Here is a 20,503-nt window from a genome sequence, read left to right as displayed (position 1 = left end):
AAGTATCTTAATTTTTTTTTTTTAATTATTTTGAAAATTAAGATCTCTTTACTTTGTGGTAAGAAAGAACCGAACTCATGAGTAAAACTCACAGCAGTAGCTGCGTTACATCCTGCTAACACTAGATGGGGTGTAAGGAAAGAGTGAAGGGGAAAATCAGGGAACAGCAAAACCTTGGAGGTCCAAACTATCTCAGGCACAGAAGGAAGATGTAACTAATCTGAGCATGGCTTTCTCCACCTTGTCAAAAGCCAAACCCGATCATAAATAGACAGGGACCCGTTTGCCCACCCTGTCCATTCCTCTGGCAGTGTGGATCCTTGCAACATGGATATTTTAACAAGCATGACGCACCACTATTAGTCACATTAACTACATTTTATTCATACAATGAAAGAGTACATACAAGTCAGTAGCATAGATTGCATCAGCTCCTCTTTACTAAAAAAAGCTCAGTGTATATACAACCTTAAAATGCTCCTGCTGTAGCTAGTGCATATTAAATCGATGCTTATATAAATTAATGTTCTTTACACAGACTTATGTATTTTAGAATACATTAAAAATTATTGGTGGCATGTTCTGTTATCCTTTTTCACTGTCCTGATGGTCTAACATTTGCAATGAATTATGGATATGCGTATTTTATTTACTATTCAAAACAATTCTTATTACAGAATATAGGCCATGGAGACAAACCCATGGTTGCATTTGGAAAGGCAGAAAATATTTTCAATTATTAGTGATTTCTGTTTTTATGGCTGCATCCTGCTGCTTTTCCTTGGGAGCAGGAAGAACAGAACAAGGTTCTTTTTGAGATATTGCCTATGTTTAATCCTGTGAAAAGTACCATAACCTTTTCTTAATCAACTGGTGCTTTTTGTCCTCCCTCACAGCTGCTTTGACCTCCAGTGCATGAACTCAGCAGAACAGGCAGGCCAGTGTCTGACTCCAGACTCTTCCTGAAGCTGGGAGGGATGCTGAGCTGGGCTTTCTGACCAACCAACACAGCTACTCAGCAGAAGTGGCAGCCTGCCTGCAGAATTCATTTCCTTCACTCTCTTCTTCTGGTCCCATGTGAATGAGCTAGACTCCTGTGGATGACTTAATCCTGTTTATTAAGCCTGTCTCTGCAGAGACCATTTTAATTTAATTCAACTTTATAGTCAAGCCTCAAAATCCCCTTGGCTCTTGAAACAGTACAATCTCCTGGTATTCAATACACAAGCCTTTTTCCAGCATCCTCTTGCTTCCCTTCAAGGATCCAATCTCTCTAAACTAGCTTTTCACTGTGACTCATGCCCCTTCCTGAGTGACCAGTACTCACCACAGTCGAGCCCTAGAAGAAAGTGCCAGTGCACTAAGAAATGCCACCCTCATCAGAATATCTAATTCTAGTTAAACTTCCATGCTTGAAATGCTAGTCCCAACACAAGCTAAATAAATGTTGCTTGCCAGTCATATCCATTTTAAAAAGTAAACTGGTAACATGGTAAGAAATTGCATTCACTGCAAAACATGAATCTCTTTGTTTTGTCAGATTTGTTAGCTTAATCCTAGGAGAGGTATTGCTAAATCCTATTGCAGAACGTTGGTTTGCATCTACTGGTCTTGAACCACTGGGACTGACACCGCACTGGGATTTGGAGGGCAGCACTCAGTCCTTCAGAGGGTGGGATGGGCCAGGTTGCCAGCGTAGTTAAAAATAAAACCAGGTTGAACACTTCTGTAGGGGGGAAAAAAACCCTAACTCATAGTTGAAAATCAGAGTTATGTCTCTGACAGGCCAGTAATAACTTCATTTCATAGCAGAGAGGTTAAAGTTGGGGAAGACTGTGATATGCCAGGTCACTGGTAGGTTATGACTCCTCACAGGAGTCCTTATGCATAATCCTCTTCTGCAGCATGCTTCACACCCTGGATATTGTAAAGCCTATGAGAACATCTCTGTTTGTGATCACAGGCCATGTCTCACATGTCCAGGGGAAAAATGTGAAACTCACTCAGCAGAAGGATGGTGAAATAGCCCTAAATATAAAGGACAGTTTCCTTTGCTCCTCCTGCTTTATGCAAAGCCTCCCTATTATCCAAGGCAGCAGTGCAGCAGCAAGACATGATAAAAAACCTAGTAGGATAAGTGGTATGAAAACTTAAAGAAATATGTTGTGTAAGTGAACAAACAGGAGCTCTGATACACAATTTTGTTGGGTAAGGGTAGCAAAGAACCTTTCCAGGAAAACAGTCCCTTGCTGTTACCCGGAGGGAGGCTCTGCATGCCAGGATTGCCCTATTTAGGATGATTGAATGCCTTGGTCTGTAACCACCCAAAACACCAATGCAGTACAGTCTGTCCACATCCTGCTGTTCAGCCTTCAATGGATTGGCAGCCTGGCAACAGCCTGGACTCACCCAGTGGAAATCCTTCTTGGAGACAGGATTAGCTCTAGTCTGAAACAGCTCCAGCTGCTTGGTTTCAGATGACTTAGTGATCCTGAAGTCACAGACTTTAGTTAGAAGGAGAATTCCCCAAATACAACTTTGATGTCCCAAACCTGAATTTATTGCTTATGAGATGTGCTAGAGGGGAAACGCTAGACAATAAATCACCTCATTGCGTACAGAGCTACAACATGGAGTGCATCGATGTAGATATGTGTTTCAGGCAAAGCTTAAGCTCTGCCTTCTGGAATGAGGGTTCACAACAGAGTAACACGTTAAACACACAGAATCTACTGGGAATCATCAGCAAAATTTTGAGTTCGGGCAAAATGGGATGTATTTCTGGAATACCTATTAAAACAGAAAGTGGGTAGGATTTGTAGTTGATTTGTTCATGGCATCATGCAGACCTCTGGTATTTTCTGTCTATGTTAACTTGATAAGATCTCACAGTCCTGAAGACACACACTTCTTTTCCTGGCTAGCCAGTTACTGTGGGCTGGGCTACTTGTTATGCACAATTTGTTGCTGAAAAAAGTGAATAATGGAAGAAAAGTGGCAATAGATTTTGACTCTCCCTTCAGTCTGCAATGAATTTAAGTGATGCCTTGGATTTACTGTGAACCAGAAAGACAGATTTTGAAGAGAGAACTCAAGAGTATTCTGGAATGTTCCCATTTGCTTTTACAATTCATCAGCAACCATGAAGAACTGGCTCTAATATTAAAACGTACATTACTGTTCATTTAGGAGTCAAGATCATTTTTATGTTTTGCATGGCTCACTCTTCACTTTCTTTATGAGATGTTCAACTCAAGGTAGTTTGCTGGATAAAATTTAGATCATTCTCTTAGATGTCAACATTAATCCTAATGCACTGCACTCCTCTTTGAATGACTACAAATTGCAAAGTGTCTTTGAAAAAGGATAAAATGGACATGTCATGCATTAACCAAGTAAATGCAGTCCCTGATTAATATGCAAGTTTGAAAAGTTCAGAAAATGTCATCATACTCCATAGGTGCACCCTGTTTATGGAAAGGTCTCTTTTTGCTTTGTTCGTGTATAAATGTCATTCTACATAAATTTCACTCCAGCAGCTTTTCATAAACTCAAGTCAATTTTGATATGTTCAAATATTTGAGTGTTTCCTTTAAAACTAGAGGCAAAGAAAAAATCTCTTCGATCTGTTGACACAGCTGTGAAAGACCGTGGTGCTTGCACGTAGATTTCTTTAAATAATCTGAATATCTTCTTTTCACCATCCCACTGGTAAATCTGGGAGAAGGTATAGTCACTTCCCAAGGCTAGGTAGTAATTGTTCTTGAAGGAGAAAGGCTGCAGTGTCATGGCTCCTCGGGATGGAAGAGCCTGTATCTCCACAAACTGTTTGCTATTCCATTTCATAACTCTGGAGTCACCAATGAATCTTGTGAGAGTGATGTAAAGGTCATCTTGCATCCTGAAACTCTTCACAGCCAAGACATCTTCCATGTTGGGGATTTCACTGTGTGGGACAAACTTTTTGGAGGCTTTGTTCCACTGGAGTATAATGGGCACCTGGGCACGGCTAGAGAGGATTAAATGTGATTTCCCATCTATATCAAGAAACTCAGCATCAGTGTCCCTGAACCACTCGTGGAGAGACTGATATGAATAAAATCCTTTGTTATTCCACTTATACACTGTTGACAAACCTGCTTTAGAGCTATCTGCTATGACAAAAAACATTTCGTTGTCTATCTCAAAAAGCTCTATATCATTTGGCTTGGAAATGCGAGATACTTCAATATCCTGGAATTTGACAAACTTCGTCCAGCTTTCATCAAACTTGTAAATGTGTGAGCCACCAAAGAGCTGTGCCACTACCACAAAGACTTGGTCACCAACAAGAATGGCTTTACATCCCACTATAGACTGACCTATTGCCCAAAGAAAGAAAACAAAACAACACATATATTAGCACAGCACAAAGCACCTTTACACCACAGATGTTACCAAATCACCTCTCCCCCCTTTTTTAAACCTGCACCATCTCATAATTTTGTCTTCTGCTGCATGCCATCAGAGTGTCTCTTCAAGCTTTTGCTTCCCAGTAACTGGAGAGATGACTTGTCCCACCCTGCAAGGTGTGCAAGTATGATGTACCATAAAATGCTAATTCTTTTTATGCAAAATACTTTCTATTTCTCTGTTTGTTCAAACAGATGGCCCCTAATATCCAAAACAATTATTTAAGCTATATTTTATTATTTTAAAATGACAAGAATTTTTATCTTGCCATTCATCAGGCATCTGAAATTCTCTTATTCTTGTAATGTCTATCTTTCCATCTTAACTAGAAGAATGAAGTATAGTATATTTTTCTTGCTCCAGAAGGGTTAGAGTCAGCTTTTTGCTACTGTACATAGAAATATAGATGCATCTTGTGGATATATCACCTGACAGCAGGATGAAAAGATAAATCTAACTCTTTTGTTTCTTTTAGGTATTCTTGAGATTTCATAAACTAGAAATATTTAGAAATACTGCAGTTGCCAGATAGATCAGATCAGGTTATGATCTGTTTTGAGAATGTCAAGTTACACTATACAAGAACCACATCAAAAAAGTAACAACAAGACTATTATAATGGGTGTTGTTGGAAGCAGAGAGGAGTTCCTCTGTGAAGCACAGTTTAAGTAGAACTATAGTTGCACAAGTTCCCCAATGCATGCTTGGTCAGTCACCACAGGAGATTTGACCTGGCTCCTCTGCTGGTCCCCTACCCATGGCTTTCAGAGCTGGCTTGGGATGATCTGCCACCCTCCCAGGGCAGGAGAGCTGGGCGTACCTTCCTCTCAAGTACAGCAAGGTATCTGCAGCACAAGTATGAATGCTTGAGCTGATCATCCAGGCTCCTTCTGATCTAACTTAGTCAAAACACACTCTAGAAGAGCTTTCACCTGTCCCCTGCCTCGTTCTGCAGAGGACAGCAATGCCTTTCTCTGCATGTTCACTGTAAAGGCAACTTTGACAACTAGCTCAGCTCCATAAGCCCATGTTGTAGAAGCCTAAATTTAGATATCCAAATGCCAAGCACAGGTAAGTAGTGAAATTCTCTGTAGAGCTGGCTCCAGAGCTCTACAAAACACTCTTCAGGCTCTGCAGGAGGCTCTTTATGTGCCTGTGTCCTCTGGCAAAAATCTCAGGCTCACGTACATTTCAGTCCAGAGCTCGAGCTCAGACCTTCCAGGAACAAACTCTGGGTTTGCAGCTAGGACACAAGTCCCTGGCAGAAATCAAGTCATTCAGAGGAAGGTGAGACACCCTGAAAGGCAGCTGTCTTTGCAAATGACTCAAACTCTCAGTTTCATTTCTGCAGTTTTTCTAGGGCTCACCTAGCTCTCTCTGGGCTGTTGACTTCTCAGGTTACATCCCATTTTATCCTAATCTACCAGAACACAATGAAACCTAAAAAAGTAACATTTTTCATTTCCAAATTTTCCTGACAGAGGGGTAGGTTCTTGTAAACTTTCATTAGTTACACACACAGCTGATCTGAGGAGGTAAGTGCTTGCTGCCTTTGTAGAATTCAACATCAGATGAGGATGCAACATACTCTATGTCTCCCAAAATGTAAGGTAAAAAATAATCTATAATACACAACAAGCAACAGGACGGAAAGATGCTCCATGGATAAATTTAGCTCCTGAGTCTTCAAAACCTCTGGCTTGGAGTATCTGGGAAACCAGGCAGCAGATAACAACTCTTAAGAGTCTGTCTCTGCTGTCATGGTGTGACTGAGCACCACAAGTGTTGGTTAGGGACAGAACAGTTACTAGAAAATCAGCATTAGAACATCATCTGGCATCCACACAGGCTCTTTGTATGATCAGGCCAAGATGTTAAGTAAGCATGTTTGTAAATTGAAAGTAAGTGTGGAAGCTTTACAGCACATCTCTTTAGGTAACAACCAGAGTTTAAGTATTTCTGTCATTTTCAACTGGCTTCCTGGTCAGCTCACCCTGAAAGCATCCTTCAGACCTGTTTCCTTCTACATACAATAGATTCTTTTTATATTCTGTTTTGCAGGTAGTTTGGCAAGACCATGTGCTCCTTCAGCTTCTGCTTTAACTTGCTGTATGATTGAGGCAGTGAGCGCTAAGCTGGCCTATGATGTGACATTTATGGCAAGTGTTTGTGCCTTCAGAACAATTTACAAGAATGGACAAAAAAAGAATGGGAAAAAAAAGCTACAGTAAGGTTAAATGCACATGTTAAATGATGCATTACTCCATGGAGTCACTCATGTCCAAACATGAGTGACTTCAATCAGCCAAATTCAACAAAGATTCAGGACAAAACCCAACAAACCGGTCCCATCTACAAATCTTATCCTCGTGAAATGCCAACAGTTCATCAGTGACTGCAGTCCCAGTGTTCATATACCTGTGATATTGTCATAACTCCTGAAATTCATTTCAATGTGATCCCACTCCAGCACCATGCAGTTCTCCATGCTGGGCTGTGCAATGGCTACAAACACATCATTCTTTGAGTTGAACGTATCCACTGAAACGGACTGGTAGGGCAAAATCTGGTGAACAACAAAATCTAGAAACACACATTTACAACAGTTAGGATACATTCTTGCTGGAAACACAGAGTAAGTGTGTGACTAGAATGATTTACACTGAAAAATGCGTGAAATACTCTGGATTTTGTATAATGCTATAATGGAAGTATCAGTGCTCATGTTAGGCATGCAGCAACAGGGAAAGCGTCTCCTCCTTTAGGTATCATGAACTGTCCTCTGGAAATGTATTTGTCAAGGAGATCAAATATGCAAATAGTTAAATAATTCAGATTTTCCAGCTAGGCTGGCTACTATCAGTGAAATAGAGAGACAAGTCTTTTTCCCCACAGCTGGAAGTTGCTTTCCCGTCAAGTGAAATGGCCTTGCTAGAATCACATTCAAGCTGAGAGACAGCAACTACCAGCTGAAGTCCAATAACTTCTTAAGTCATGCAAATTTAATCACTAGCAATTTGTGTTATGCTAAACCAGGCAGAAAGTGAAATGATATCTGAAGTTTGCCTGGGGATAACCCCGTTCTGCCTAGACCATAGACAAAGTGGTGTAATCAAAAACTCAGTTAACATAATGTTTTATGGGGCATTATAATGTAGTTTAGGCATAAAATACAACCAACCTGAAAATTACTATCCAGTGGAAAATTTGTCCTAGACAACCAGACTGAGGAATTGGAGCAACCTTTAAAGATTAGGAGTGTAACTCTAGAATTTAAGAGTTTGTTTCTCAAAAGTTAAGTGCCTTTGTAGACTTGATTTGAAAATTCACCCTGGGATAAGTCAGCAGTCACCACAGAACCAGTCTGGGGCAAAGTGAGGAAACTTGGGTCTGAATTTCATCTTTGACCAGAACAGCTGTGCAAGATCACTATTATCAGAAAAAACACATGGTGTAGCAGAGCTGACAAAGCACTCAGGTCTAAAATGTGGCAGGAGGCCTGCATTGAAGGAATATGTGGATACAGATATGTAGAAAAGGAAAGGCATCTTCCCTATGACGGCATTTCTCTGCAGAACCACACACTGCTCTGTTTTAAGCTCCATTTGCTACACGTCTTCACCATGCACTCCTACATTGGAAGGGCCTGAGCATCCAGGGATTTTGGTGAAATGGTAATTAAGTCCTCACTCGAGTCCCTCATTTTGGTGCATTATGAAATAATTGCTTCTGAATGAAGAACCCTCTGTTTCTGCATGCTTGAAAGCCTTGCCCTTGAGGAGTTGCACTTCTGGAGAATAAAGATAGATGACTACCATTAAACAAACAGAGCAGATTCCACAGCTGTGAAAGAAATGACAGTCTTCATTCTTTGAGGGACTATTATAAATAGAGCTCGGGCTTGGTTCATAAATGCTGGTAGGCAAACAAGAAAGTTATCTTCATTCTCACTGGTAAACTAAAAGGGCTGACACTGAAGTATGGAGAAAGCAAAAGTAACTGACCAGTTATAAAAGGTAGCTAAAGGATGGAGCAACAGCAGATAGAGTCACAGAAAATAACAATATTTTTTTAAATATTGAGGAAAAAACAAAAAAACCTAATCTTGAAAAGACATCTCTTGAAATCTGAAGAATTGTGAAACACTTTGGGGGAATCTGTGAATTGAAACAAACCAGTCTGTACGTGAAAATGGGTAGGAGAATCATTTGTGATCAGTAAAAAGCAGTAAATGATGATTTTAGCACCAGCTGGGAATACCAGACGGTAATGTAGAACAGGGTTACACAGTAAAAAGTGGCTGCCACGTCAGGCTTGCAAAAAATTTAGGCCTTGGGGGCTTGATTTAGTTCTATGTACCTTGCTGTAATGCTAGAAGGAGCTAATACAGTAAATACAGGACTGGGGAGGAGCCCTTTTCTAACATTTTTCTCTTTTAAGCTGGATCCCCTGGATGGGAAAGGGAAGAGGACACAGCCCATGCTTTCCACCTGCCATGCTGGCTGCATGAGCTGTCCCTCTCTCCCTCCAACCCCACACACAGTTTTGCTCTCCCTGTCTCAAGACACGTGGTTTTCACGCTGTTTTCAGCTGGCTGAGAGTGGGGATGTCACCCTGTCCTCCAGTCACTTATTCCACCTCTGTTCCCTCTGTGGTTGAACTGGCACCATAGCATCATGGGTGAGGGACCCAACAATTTTATTGGGCTGATTTTCCTTCTGGGAGCCCTTGCTCTGGCTGATCCCAGCACACAGGAGCACTGATGCCAGCACAGAAGAGGAGGAGAGTGCAGGGAACACTGGAGGATGGTAAGGAAAAATACCAGTGATGATCTGTTTGGGCAGCTGCTCCAAAACTGTATCCTGCAATTCAGCCCCACTCTCCTCACATCCCTTCTTCCCTGCAGGGATACTTCTACTCCAGGTGAAGAGTAAAAGGGACCTGGCTGTGCCAGCAGTGAGCGTTAACCATCCTTTCCCTTCTCCCACTGCAGAAGATCTCCAGCACAGGAGCAAGAATGGAGCAGCATCTATTAATTTGCAAACTACCTCCCTTCCAGACCGTGGGGAAAGAGAGGACTACCTCTCTTTCAGGTAAAGAAAGGGGAAAACAAGCTTCCAAATCTCAGTGAGATGATCCCTTCCTGCAAGTCTGGGCAAAGCAGGTCCCAGGCATGCACACAGTCTGTTTCCAGCGGCTGTGGGAGCCCAAGGCCTGTTTTCCAGTCTCCTGAAAGTGAGTTACATGTTCCCCTGTGGTGCTCACAACCACAGCACAGGCCCCTCACACACTGTTGAGGAAGAAGGACAAGAAATGAAGTGAAATGGCTTAATCTGCTTCCATGATGCAAGCACTGAGAAATGGAAAAGACAGATGCTATCACAAAAAGGGTTAAAAGTGCAGGTCACCAATACTGTCAATCACTTTCTCTGTGAAGAACCAACAGGATCATTTTGTTCCTTGCCTTTTTATTTTAAATTTGGCAGCACCTCTTTCCATCTCTCCTGTTACCACTGTTAGCAGTTCAGCTGAGGCAATGAGCTGACTGGGCCAACAAGACACACATTTTACCAAGCAAACTGCTTTGTTACCACATCCTGCATCCAGTCATGCTCGACACAGAGTACTGGAGACCAGAAATGATGGAAAGTCTGATCCCACCTGGCAAAGGAGGGAAATACTATACTAAAAACTAACACAAATGAAAGAGTTTTGCAGAGCCCTGCCCACCACTGACTGGGAAAGGAGAATACACCTGTGGGGTATGTTGCTTTACTTCAGAATACAGTATGTGTTCTAAGCCTGTGACTAATCAATCCTCAAGGAAGCAATATGGGCATATTTACACTCCCTTTGGATCTGGGGGAGGCAATGGCAGAGAAGGAGAAAGGAGCAGTGGCCTGGCACCACAGACTGTCAAGGTCATGCAGAACTGTGTGACAGCTAAATGCTGTGCTGTGGGAGCACCTCTCTGAGGGCATTTGAACAAATATTCAGCTGGGCAATCCTTGCCTCATGGAATGCCTTTGGCCCTCAAAAACTCTGCATGAAATTAGATTTATGCTTGGTGTGATTTCGCTTATAGCGGACAAAGGGACAATGTTAAGGGTGAATTTTACCTGTAGCAACTTTACAGTGTCTAGGTACAGAAAGGTGACAGAGGGCCGGTAGGTCAGGATAGGTTTGAGGACCACGTAAGGCTTCCTCTTGTGCACTGTTAGTGCTACACAATTGCTTAAACCAGATAGCAATGAAATAAAGCCTGCTTTTACTTTGCATTTCTGCCTCTCGGTGATTCAGCAGACATGAGACTATAACTTTGGTACTGTTCTAAACTTCATTGCTCTCCTGTGTTTGACATCCTTTTATGCAGCAGATTATTGCACTTTACCTCTGCTTCTCTTCTGACATTATTTTGAATTCTGAGTTCATTCTCTTTTCCTTCACATATTGCCATCGAAGCACCTTTCATATCTTTTCCTTTTCATTTCACTGAAATTTCATTTTACATTACTAGTAATCAACTTTTCTGTTGTCTTTTAATAATAATGACTAACTTGATGACAGATGAGAACTTGCACACCTTTGATATTACTGTCTAGAAGAAAGGCAGAGCGCTGACATCCTATTCAAAAAAGATGAAAAACAATGCTTGCAGCTGATATTTTCAGTTATATGGCTACATTTAAAGATACATAACTGCAGCAGTTTGGTCATAAAATATAAGCATAACCACATGCAAATTCCTCTTCACTCCCTTCAGCATGCTTTACATTACCTAAAAAAAAAAAAAAAATCGAGATCCTAAGCAAGACAGTAGGCAGAATATTACTGGACTTTTCTCTTCAACTTGATGGAGTTCCATGAAGAACTGCTGGCACTACTGCCACCACCTTTGAGGCTAATAAATCATGACTTATCAAATAAAGATAACAGCTATAGCCACATTTTGGAACTTATGTTCATTGCTTTCTGTGAAATACAGAGGTTTTAGGAAGCTCATCTGCCATAACTATATGGTTTCATTCCAGATAATAGAAAGCATTCTGTGATGAAAATTAAGCCACGAATTGAGTCATAATCAAGTCTTTTGGAATATGAATAGTCAGAGCTCTTCTCCCATTATCACTTAATCCAAATAAAAACTCAGTACTCACTTTGGCTTCTAAATGTAATTTTCCCATTTTGTACTTGTTCTAGTACTTGGAAGTGCTTTGTATGTAAGTAACCCTTTCCTCCCCCCAAGTCATGCTCATAGAAGCAAAAGGGTATCATCTAAACTTCTGATATTTAACCATTTGTAGTGTGCTTAGAAATATACATTCTGAATACCTGTAGTGGTGCATTCATAATCAAAACTTGTCACATCATTTAACTTCTTATCCTGATATTCTGCTGGACCAATACACAGGACATCAGAAACAGTGGAATTTGTCATCTTTAACCACAAAAACAACCACTTGGCTTTGCAGTCACACTCAAATTTATTTCCCCTTAAATCTCTAAAAAAACACACAGAAATAAACATATTTGAAAAGGTTGATAGCAATATGAGTACTACAGAACTGTTATTACCTCGACATGCTGAATTTCAAAATATATGAGTATCCTTGAATTATTCTGATCTGATGACAGGGAAGTTTCTTAAGTTTTATTTGGACTCCTTTATTATGAACTCTCTTTCACTAAGTTTTTCAGAAAACGGTTGCAGTCTGTGGTCATATATAATCATAGTAATGGAGCACTGCGATCCATGTGTAAAGTTACTTTTTTGGTAAGTTTTCACAGGATGAGGACTGTAATGTAATACATCCTGACCCTCAGGTTGTCTGCTGCAAGCCTCCTTTGCACCATTGACCGCTGACACAGACAATTCTCGTTCCTTCCCTAAACTGTTCCAGTACTGCTGGTTGACAGAGCAACCTTGCAGATGTGAAATACAGATATAAGACTTGTATTTTTTGAGTCGCTGCTGGTGAAGAGTCAATTTAACTTCTTCCTACTAATGTATATGCAATTTCAGCACTGTACTTGTTCTTTGATCCTTTGGCAGTTTCTGTGGCTTACAATTTTACTTTGCTGTTTGGAAGAGCCAGGCCAAAAATAGGGGAATCCTAATTGTACAAGGAAATACTGACAGAATGTCAGCAATGTACTACAACTGCTCAAAAACAAGGAAAAATAGCTTAATTTTTAACTAGTCCCTTTTACTAAAATAATCTCAGGGAATACATGTAATAATAACAGGGAAAAATGTTCAGAGAAACTGTAGTTTTAAAATTAATTGTCTCCCTTTCCCTAAAACACAATTTACATGAGACATCAGAAAGAAGTACAATAACACAAGCTATGTACAGCATCACAAGAAGCAACAGTGATTTAAGAAACAGCAATTACTTTAAAGGAGTCTATCAAGCAAATAATTACAAAATGAAAAAAAGATAGAACAAAAAAAATACACTTTTTTTTTCTGTGTAGATACCAGATACAGCACCACACACTCGGAACCCAAAACTGAGAGCAAGAGCAACAGAAGCAGGCGGCCAATAGAAAGATCCTCATTACTTACAGTTCAATTAGAGAATCTAAATCGCTGAAGACATCCCTTGGCAGAGCTTTGAGATGGTTATTGGCCAAAGAACTAAAAAAGAAAGTTAGAGCTTAATATCATTGCTGCCTCTTATCTTGCAATTCTTCTCAAGTCTGAACTCACTTACAGGTTGTTAATTATCTGGTACTGTCCAGCCACTGGCACTTTTAGAAGTTACCAGGAACAGGCATTAATTATTCTCATTCAAGAATGGAGATTGCTTGAAGTTCACATGAAAGTAAAATATTTAAAGCTTTTTTTTTTTTTTGCCCAGGTGCAAATGTAACCCACAGAGCAATCACTGAGCACGCTGAAAAGCAGGAGGAATGTTAATCATGCGTAGGCAGCGTGGTGGTGGTGGTACCAGTGAGCACTGGGGGTACCAGTGTCATCCCAGTCCCAGCTGTGCCTGCACACAGGCAGCCCAACATGTGGCAGTGCTGCCCAGGCAGGAATTGCTCTAAGGCTGGTTTTTAATTTACAGAAGGCATATTGTTGACATCAGGAGGAAGCTGACACAGAGGGAAGAGAAGTTTTCTGTGTAGCAGAAAAAACAGTGGTCTCCCAGGAGAGTTTTGTTCAAGTAGAAATCACTCTACCAAGTGTTAAATAACTTACAGGTGAGTCAGGTCACGAAGGCCACGAAATGCATTTCTTGAAATGGTTTCAATTTTGTTTCCTTCAATAAATCTAGGCAAAAAAAAAATATATTTTTAAATACTTTAAGAAACATTATTATTAACATCATAGTGCTTTAAGCTATGCTTGCCAGATTCAGCATGTTTCTGGGCAGCTCCTTCAGACTGAAAAGTGGGAAGTCTCAGTGGAGCTGCTCACGTTCCTTTTTCCCTTTCCTTGGGTGGACTGCAAGGAACAATGCAAGTACCTGGCAGCACAAGGGATGGCACATGACACAAATGTCCAGCAGAAAAGGAACAAAGCGAACAAGGCAAAAAAAATTATTCCTCTCTTGGTAATCCTCTCAGGATGTGTTGTGTGAGGCAAGAGACCTGCATAGGAGAGGCTCCTGAGACAGACTTTAGAAGCTAAAGTCCTACCTTCCCCTCTCACAAATCACCAGCGTTTTCAAACCAGGGGCAGCACAGCGGTGCCAGGGCAGCCCAGGCTGCAGGCCTGCTCTGATGGGGAGCTCCCGTGGCTGCACACACACACAGTGCCACCTCCGTACCCACACTAGAACTCCCCACATTTGACATCTGCACAGATGGCAAGACTGCTGCCTTGGTTTGGTTCTGGCTGCCACAGTTCAGCTCTCTCCAGCCAGGACATCTCTGCAGGGTGCCGGCTGCACACAAGTCACGGCCCCGTGCACTGGGGGAATAATGACAGGCACATATCGATTCCAGCAGCATGCTGCTCCTCCTGACTGCATGTCAGCATTTAAAGAAAGAGCTGATATTTGAGCATCTTGACCCCTGAGCACTTGAGGACGCATCCCTAAGTACACCATCATCCCTGCAAAGTGATTGCAGCCAGGTGGCCATCAAGATATTGCATGATACAGCTATACCTGGATGAAGACAACTGTATGCTGATTTTATAAAAAGTTTGTGAGATAAAGGTGCCTCCCTTATTCCTAAGCAGCTCTGCCTGCCCTCCAGAGAAGTTAGAGGAAAAATGCTATGAGACAAGGTCTCTTCTCAACAGAGTCAAGATGGGAACGCAGGAGATGACAAGTGGTCTTGGTTTTGCAGTTTAGGTGTAGAAAAAATCCTTCATGAAGTGACTGGGACCCTGACTGCAGGCAAAGGGTGCAGATCAGAAAGTGTTGTGTCTACATGGGAGATGTCAGAGGCAGATCAGCCCCTTTCCAGGCTGTGTGGGGCCACAAATTCAATCTGCAAGAGCAGAAAGCCACCCTGCCTCCTGGCACCCTCACTGGCACCTGGCATCCCTGCACAGCACCAGCTCACTGGTCCATGCAAATAAACAGGGCTTCACTGCACATACTGCAAAAAGCTGGGACTCAGTAATTTGCTGGATCCTTGAATCACCAAACCTGGCCTCCAACAGATGCTACCCTAGGAATTCCAGTCTGTTCACCAGCAAAGCTCCCGTCTTTATCAGACCTGTCTTACCCAGACTCTGTACACAGAGTCAGCTTAAGGGTGCATTGAATGCTATTATGAGTGCTGCAAGTGCAGCAGGACACAGCTGGAGATATATTACACATATATACAAGTACCAGCTGTGGGTGCTCCCCAGCTGCTCTTCAGCCAGAGACTTTGCTTTGTACACACAGACACTTGTCATTCCTGTTTGTCAGTGAGGTTTCCTTCTTCTCTACAAAATCTGATCCCTCGTAACTAAGAGACATGACTTATGGAAGCTGTACTGGTTTTACTGGCTGCATGGCCAAAAAAACAAATCACAGAGAAAGGCCACTCACAGCCAGTTCCCAAAAGGTGGAGGGGTGATTTGCTGGGAAGAGGAAACTGGCAAGAAAGGCAACCACAACCATTAACTGAGACCACTTGTTCAGCTGCTAAAAGAATTTGAAACTGTAAGGGTTTACCACTCTCCATCCTGCTCCCTGGCTTGCAGCTGGTGGTCAGGGACAGAGATTTGCCCTTTGAGCAGCTGAGGAGAGCAGGGTGTTTAATTCAGACAGGGGTCTGGCTGCAGTGACCAGTACAACTACCACGATGTATGCTATGCTGCTGGGACAAGCTCATCAGCACCTGAAAGCAGGTCACTAATGATACAACAAAAAATGGTTTTCTTCCTTTTTACAAACATGATGCAAATAATTTTTCCCTGTAGATATGAGGAAAAGAGAGTGCTTAGATAACTTGCTATCTCTGAAAAATCCAGATGTAGCAGAATCACGGATTTTAGCGTATACCATTTACCATTATCTGCAAATTCCATTGTTGGCTACTCCATATGTACCAGACTATTAACCCTGAATATACCCCACCATAATATCTATTTGCCTTCAAGATTTTAGCAAGACTCAGTTTTATGAGCATTGGTCTTCCTATAGAAAAGGACAAATGTTTTCCACAGCTGCATTTCAGCTCAGAAAGGTGGGTGGAATGAGGAATTTTTTCAGGCTTTATTCATAGGTCAAATACACCAGCTCATATTGAGTAACACAGAGAAATGCCAGTCCTTTGGAGTGTGAAGGGAAGACAACCTTGTACCAGGGCTAATACTTTTTTTTAAAAGAAAAAAGGGTGAACTAAAAATAAACAAAAATAAGGATCAGAAAAAGAAAGGATTGCAAAAATCAACTAAGTGAATGATGTAAACAAAAGGAGAGTTAAATAAATTTAAATAGTAATATAAATAATTGCAATAATTTATGTTATATGAAATATATGTATATATATATTTATGTATTTATAATTAATTACATCAAGATAAATGCTATGAACATTAAATAGTGTATCAGAAAAAAGGCAAAGTAGGAGACAAAAGTTGGGAAAAGAGAAGAAGAATTAGGGTTGTTCTGGGCAGTATACCAGCACTCTGCAATTCCTCCTCAGGCTGCCCACAGGTCAGGACAGGCTTCCCCACCTCTTGCCTGAGGTTAAAATCCCCTTAACAGGGATGGCACTGTTCTGGAAAGCCAAGACAAGCTCTTGCTAAGCAATGCCTTTTTGGTGTGCTGGAATTGCACAGAGACACCTTGCATTCACTGTATCTTTTAAAAATGCACTGTAACCCCTGAAAAATCGTCAGCCATCGTAAAGAACATTTGCACAGGAGTGGAACATAAATCCTTCAGTTCCCCTGCTCCTAGGAATCACAGTAAAGACCAAGGCTCTGCAGCAGGAGTCGTGGCAACTTATCAAAACGTCTTTATTTATAAAGGACATAAAATACCAAACTTACAAGTATTCTAGATGGAAGAGACCAGCAAAGGCATCATCTCGTATAACAGTGAAGGAGTTGGAGTTCAGCAAGCTGAAAATGGAGAGCGGGCATTAGGAAAGCATATTAAAACTTGACACACTGGATTATGCCTGTTCTGTTTATTGCCCGTGACCAAACTAATCTTACTGACTTGAGCCCATGTTGCCCCACCAATGCAGCACACATAAAATACTGTGGAATGGTCTACTGAAAAAAAAATCAAAGGCATTACATGATGGTAGTTAATGTCCACTACTCCCCAGGAAAAATGCTTGCTGTGCCATTGACCTTGGCTAAATGTAACCTGGTCCTCAACTCTGTGGTCCACTGAGCAGAACAAGCCATCATTAGATAGCAGGTCTGCTGAGTGTGGGCCCCATTCGCTCACCACCCACCGGCTGCACTGACAACTTTTAAGAGTCCACCTCAGCACCAATCCTAAGCTCCCAAGCACCAGCTCTCATCTATGCAGTCACAGTGGGCCAGTGCTCACTCATTCCATGCTCCCAGGGCAATGCTCCAAGCCTGACCTGCAGATGGGGTACAGCCTGCAGTGTGGGAGGACAGCAGCCAGTTTGTCAGCTGGAAACGCAGACATATCCAAAACACCAAGATAGAATCCTGCTCCTTTTATAAAGCAAAGCCCTGTGTCCACAGGTGGTGAGGAAGAGCTGCAGTGCTGCCTCCTCCAGGCACTGCCCTGCCCTCCTCGCGTGTGAACTTCAGGGACAAAACATGTTAGAGCTGCACCAGAGAAGCTGTCACCTGAGCCAGGACAAGGCCACCAGGGAGAAGGATGTTAAGGAGGCTTTGCCAGCAAAGTTCATTCCTTGCTGTATCAAAGCACAACAGTGGACATCTCAAAATGTTGATGTTCAAAGGCAGAGAGGGCAATCTCCTTTCAAAAAAATAGCAAAATTTCTTATTTGGTCTAAAAAATGAACACTACTCAAAAGAAATAATTTTTGGAAAATCTCAGAATTTTCCCCTATGAATGAATATGTCTGCACGAATTGCTTTATTAGAGCAACTGATTAATCTTCCTTTTGTATGGTTTTAGGCATTTTACTAAAATTAATTTAGAAGACTAATGAACATGAAATGCAAACTTTCCTTGTGATCCCTGGATATTATGCTAATACTAGACAAATGCTCCTTAAATTATCCCAAAGAAATCTGACAAAGATGCAGACCACCAAAACAAAATCCTTGCACTACTATTTTACCATGAGTACTGCCAGAGACAACATCGTCCTGGGGTGTCCATGTGCAGAATTATGCATGCAGCTCTTTGTCATTTAATCATTACTTTTTCTCATGTTTTAAGGAAAAAGTCACAAATTACACTAAATAACAGAATTTGTCAGTGCCCAAGGTGTGGTGCTCCCACATCTGACTTACCACATAAAGTGTCATGAGCAACTTCTGCCTTCCTCAACAACCCATCTCTTCCCCAGCACCCTACACACCCCAGCATCTCCACGAAATCTACTACAGCTAAGGAAAAGGGACAACCTTCATCTGGTCTTCTTCCCTTTTCCTACTACCACCATCCAAAACAAGCCAGATTCCCCCATCTCTAATTTTCCACCCACAGTTTCTCACCCATGGATTCCTCCCTTTCCTTCCCAGTCCGCTGTTTGCAGCCATTTATTGGTGGGCAAGGTCCTCGTCCCTCTGCTGGGGGCTCTGTACTGACCCCCAACTCTCACAAAAACTTGGTTTTGGGGCCAGTTTCACATTAAAGCAGGTGAGAGCTTCCACCCCTTGCTTTGCCCACTTCTCCCCAGCATTTTGCATGGAGTGCTGCTCGTCCCAGTAGGAAGACAGGCCTTTGAGTCAAAGGAGGTGGGGTGCCCAAGGAGAGGAGCCTGGCCATCAGCTACCAAATGCCTTTAGAGACTACCTCTTGCTAAGACCAGTTTTAACATCTAGCTCTGTGGCAAGCACGCAGCCTGGGTTTCTGGCTGGCCTTGGGTCTTTTTGCTGGATTTTTCTTTGCAGTGTATCTTTTCCTGGGGAGAGGGTTAGTCAGTCCTTATGGGGTGGAGGGCCTGGTTGGTATCAGGACAGGCTGCACTGGGTGAGGCAGGATGCAGGCTGCTGCTCAGCTTCGCTGCAGACTACCAGAGAAATTAGTATCCAGGCTCCCCGGGGGGGTTGTACCGCAGTCTCTGTCTGTATCTTCCCTGCTGCCTCCCAGGACAGCTAAATTAAGCAAGTTTGGGTAAGCTCCTGGAGCAGGAGGAACATACCTAACTGCAACATGGGCACGACCAAGCAGCTTGCCGAGGGTCAGTAAGTAGGGATAGCTTGCAAAGTGCTAGGAGCTAGACCACTCTCTCCTGGGACAGAGGACTGCGGGGTCAGAAGGCATCTAAGGGCCCACCCTCCAAGCCACACGCTGAAGCACGGAGTCATGCTGCAGACAACACCAGCTCTCCACACACAGAGGATTCCCTCTGAAGTGTGTCCTGGCAGCCTCTGCTGACCCTATTGTGCCCACAACGTCACAAAGCCAGTGCCAGACTGCCGGGCACAAAGTGAACAGGAATGAGAGCCACCACCACATGACTCTGGGGGACAAAACTTAGCCTTAAACTTACTAAAGCTGAAGTTTAAAAAAGAGGAACTTAGGGCATCATAAAACATTTTGCCCTCCTTTAGTAACTAAATACACATTTTATGAAGTGGTTTCTGAGCAGAAAATGCATCCCCTGTTATGAAACGGCAGCTACATCGGGGGACTGTGCAAGCTGGGGATTTACCCGTTTTCTCCCTTTCTACAAGGGAAAGGGAACTCTATTCAGGAGAAACTGGGAGGCTCTATGCTTAAAGGGACTCTATTCAGGAGGAAGGGGCGAAGTGCTACTTGGCCGTGCTCCTTCCCAGTGCCATACTTACAGCAGCTGCAGGGAGGGCAGGTGGGAAAACATCCTGTCCTTGACTTCGGAGAAGGTCCCGTTGACCAGGCTCCTGGAAAAAGAGATGCCACCCATCAGGCGGGACCGCCCCGCATCCCTTCCGCGCCCTCCTGCTCATCCCGCCCCGCGCGGTCCCGCACTCACAGGGAGCCCAGGCCGGCGGGCAGGCTGCGCGGCGCCCCCGCCGCCCCCACGCACAGCGCCGACTCCCGCCAGCAGCTGCAGGGCGGCCCGCAGCGCGGGGCCCTGCGCGGGGCGGCGGGCGGCAGCGCCAGCAGGGCGGCGGCGGCGGCGGCGCAGAGCGCGGGCAGGAGCCGCAGCGGGAGCGCCATCCCGGCACCGCCGCTGCCCGCCGGCCGCTCCCCGCCGCCTCCCGCGCCCTGACATCAGCGCGGCGCCGCCTCCGCTGCGGCGCCGGGACGCGGAGGGGGGGTCCCGGCGGGCGGGGCGAGGCGAGGCGCGGCGGGGCCACCTCGCCCTCCGCCTCCCGGCGGGACAAAAGCCAAAAGCCCCGCGGGAGGCGGAGAGCGTGGGTGGCTCCCGCTGGTCGCTCCAGAGTGATGCTGCCCCAAAAAATGGAGGGGATCATTGAGGTGCTGAAGCGTGTCCAGAGGACAACGGAGCTGGTGAAGGTTTCGGAGTACACGTCCTCCGA

The 20,503-nt window shown here is 43.4% G+C and overlaps 1 protein-coding gene across 2 annotated transcripts; it reads right to left on the bottom strand.

Annotated features, from left to right (window-relative positions):
• Nucleotides 1–363: 363 nt before the first annotated feature.
• LGI2 (leucine rich repeat LGI family member 2) lies at nt 364–20,223 on the bottom strand. Of its 2 annotated transcripts, XM_039551269.1 has the most exons (9): nt 19,993–20,223; nt 19,829–19,900; nt 16,904–16,975; nt 13,661–13,732; nt 13,022–13,093; nt 11,785–11,954; nt 11,036–11,077; nt 6,871–7,035; nt 364–4,361 (listed from the first exon to the last, which is right to left on the bottom strand). In XM_039551269.1, the coding sequence occupies exons 1-9, from the start codon at nt 20,178–20,180 to the stop codon at nt 3,544–3,546; spliced, it is 1,671 nt and encodes a 556-aa protein (XP_039407203.1). In that variant the 5' UTR covers nt 20,181–20,223; the 3' UTR covers nt 364–3,543. The 2 variants fall into 2 exon arrangements, with proteins under 2 accessions (XP_039407203.1, XP_039407204.1); XM_039551270.1 differs by lacking the exon at nt 11,036–11,077.
• Between the last annotated feature and the right edge of the window lie 280 nt (nt 20,224–20,503).

Source organism: Corvus cornix, chromosome 4 (assembly GCF_000738735.6).
Source record: "Corvus cornix cornix isolate S_Up_H32 chromosome 4, ASM73873v5, whole genome shotgun sequence".
Lineage (NCBI taxonomy): Eukaryota > Metazoa > Chordata > Aves > Passeriformes > Corvidae > Corvus > Corvus cornix.
The sequence above is the reverse complement of the archived record's forward strand: the minus strand, read 5'-3'. Positions and strand labels throughout refer to the sequence as shown.

Excerpts from the sequence above, each read along its gene's own strand:
- LGI2 (XM_039551269.1), bottom strand. The coding sequence starts at position 20,180 with ATGGCGCTCCCGCTGCGGCTCCTGCCCGCGCTCTGCGCCGCCGCCGCC. Across the intron at positions 13,733-16,903 it reads CTCTTCCATCTAGAATACTT|ATTTATTGAAGGAAACAAAA; the intron begins GTAAGTTTGGTA and ends TTTTTTGCCTAG. Across the intron at positions 13,094-13,660 it reads CTTCGTGACCTGACTCACCT|TTCTTTGGCCAATAACCATC; the intron begins GTAAGTTATTTA and ends TTTCTTTTTTAG.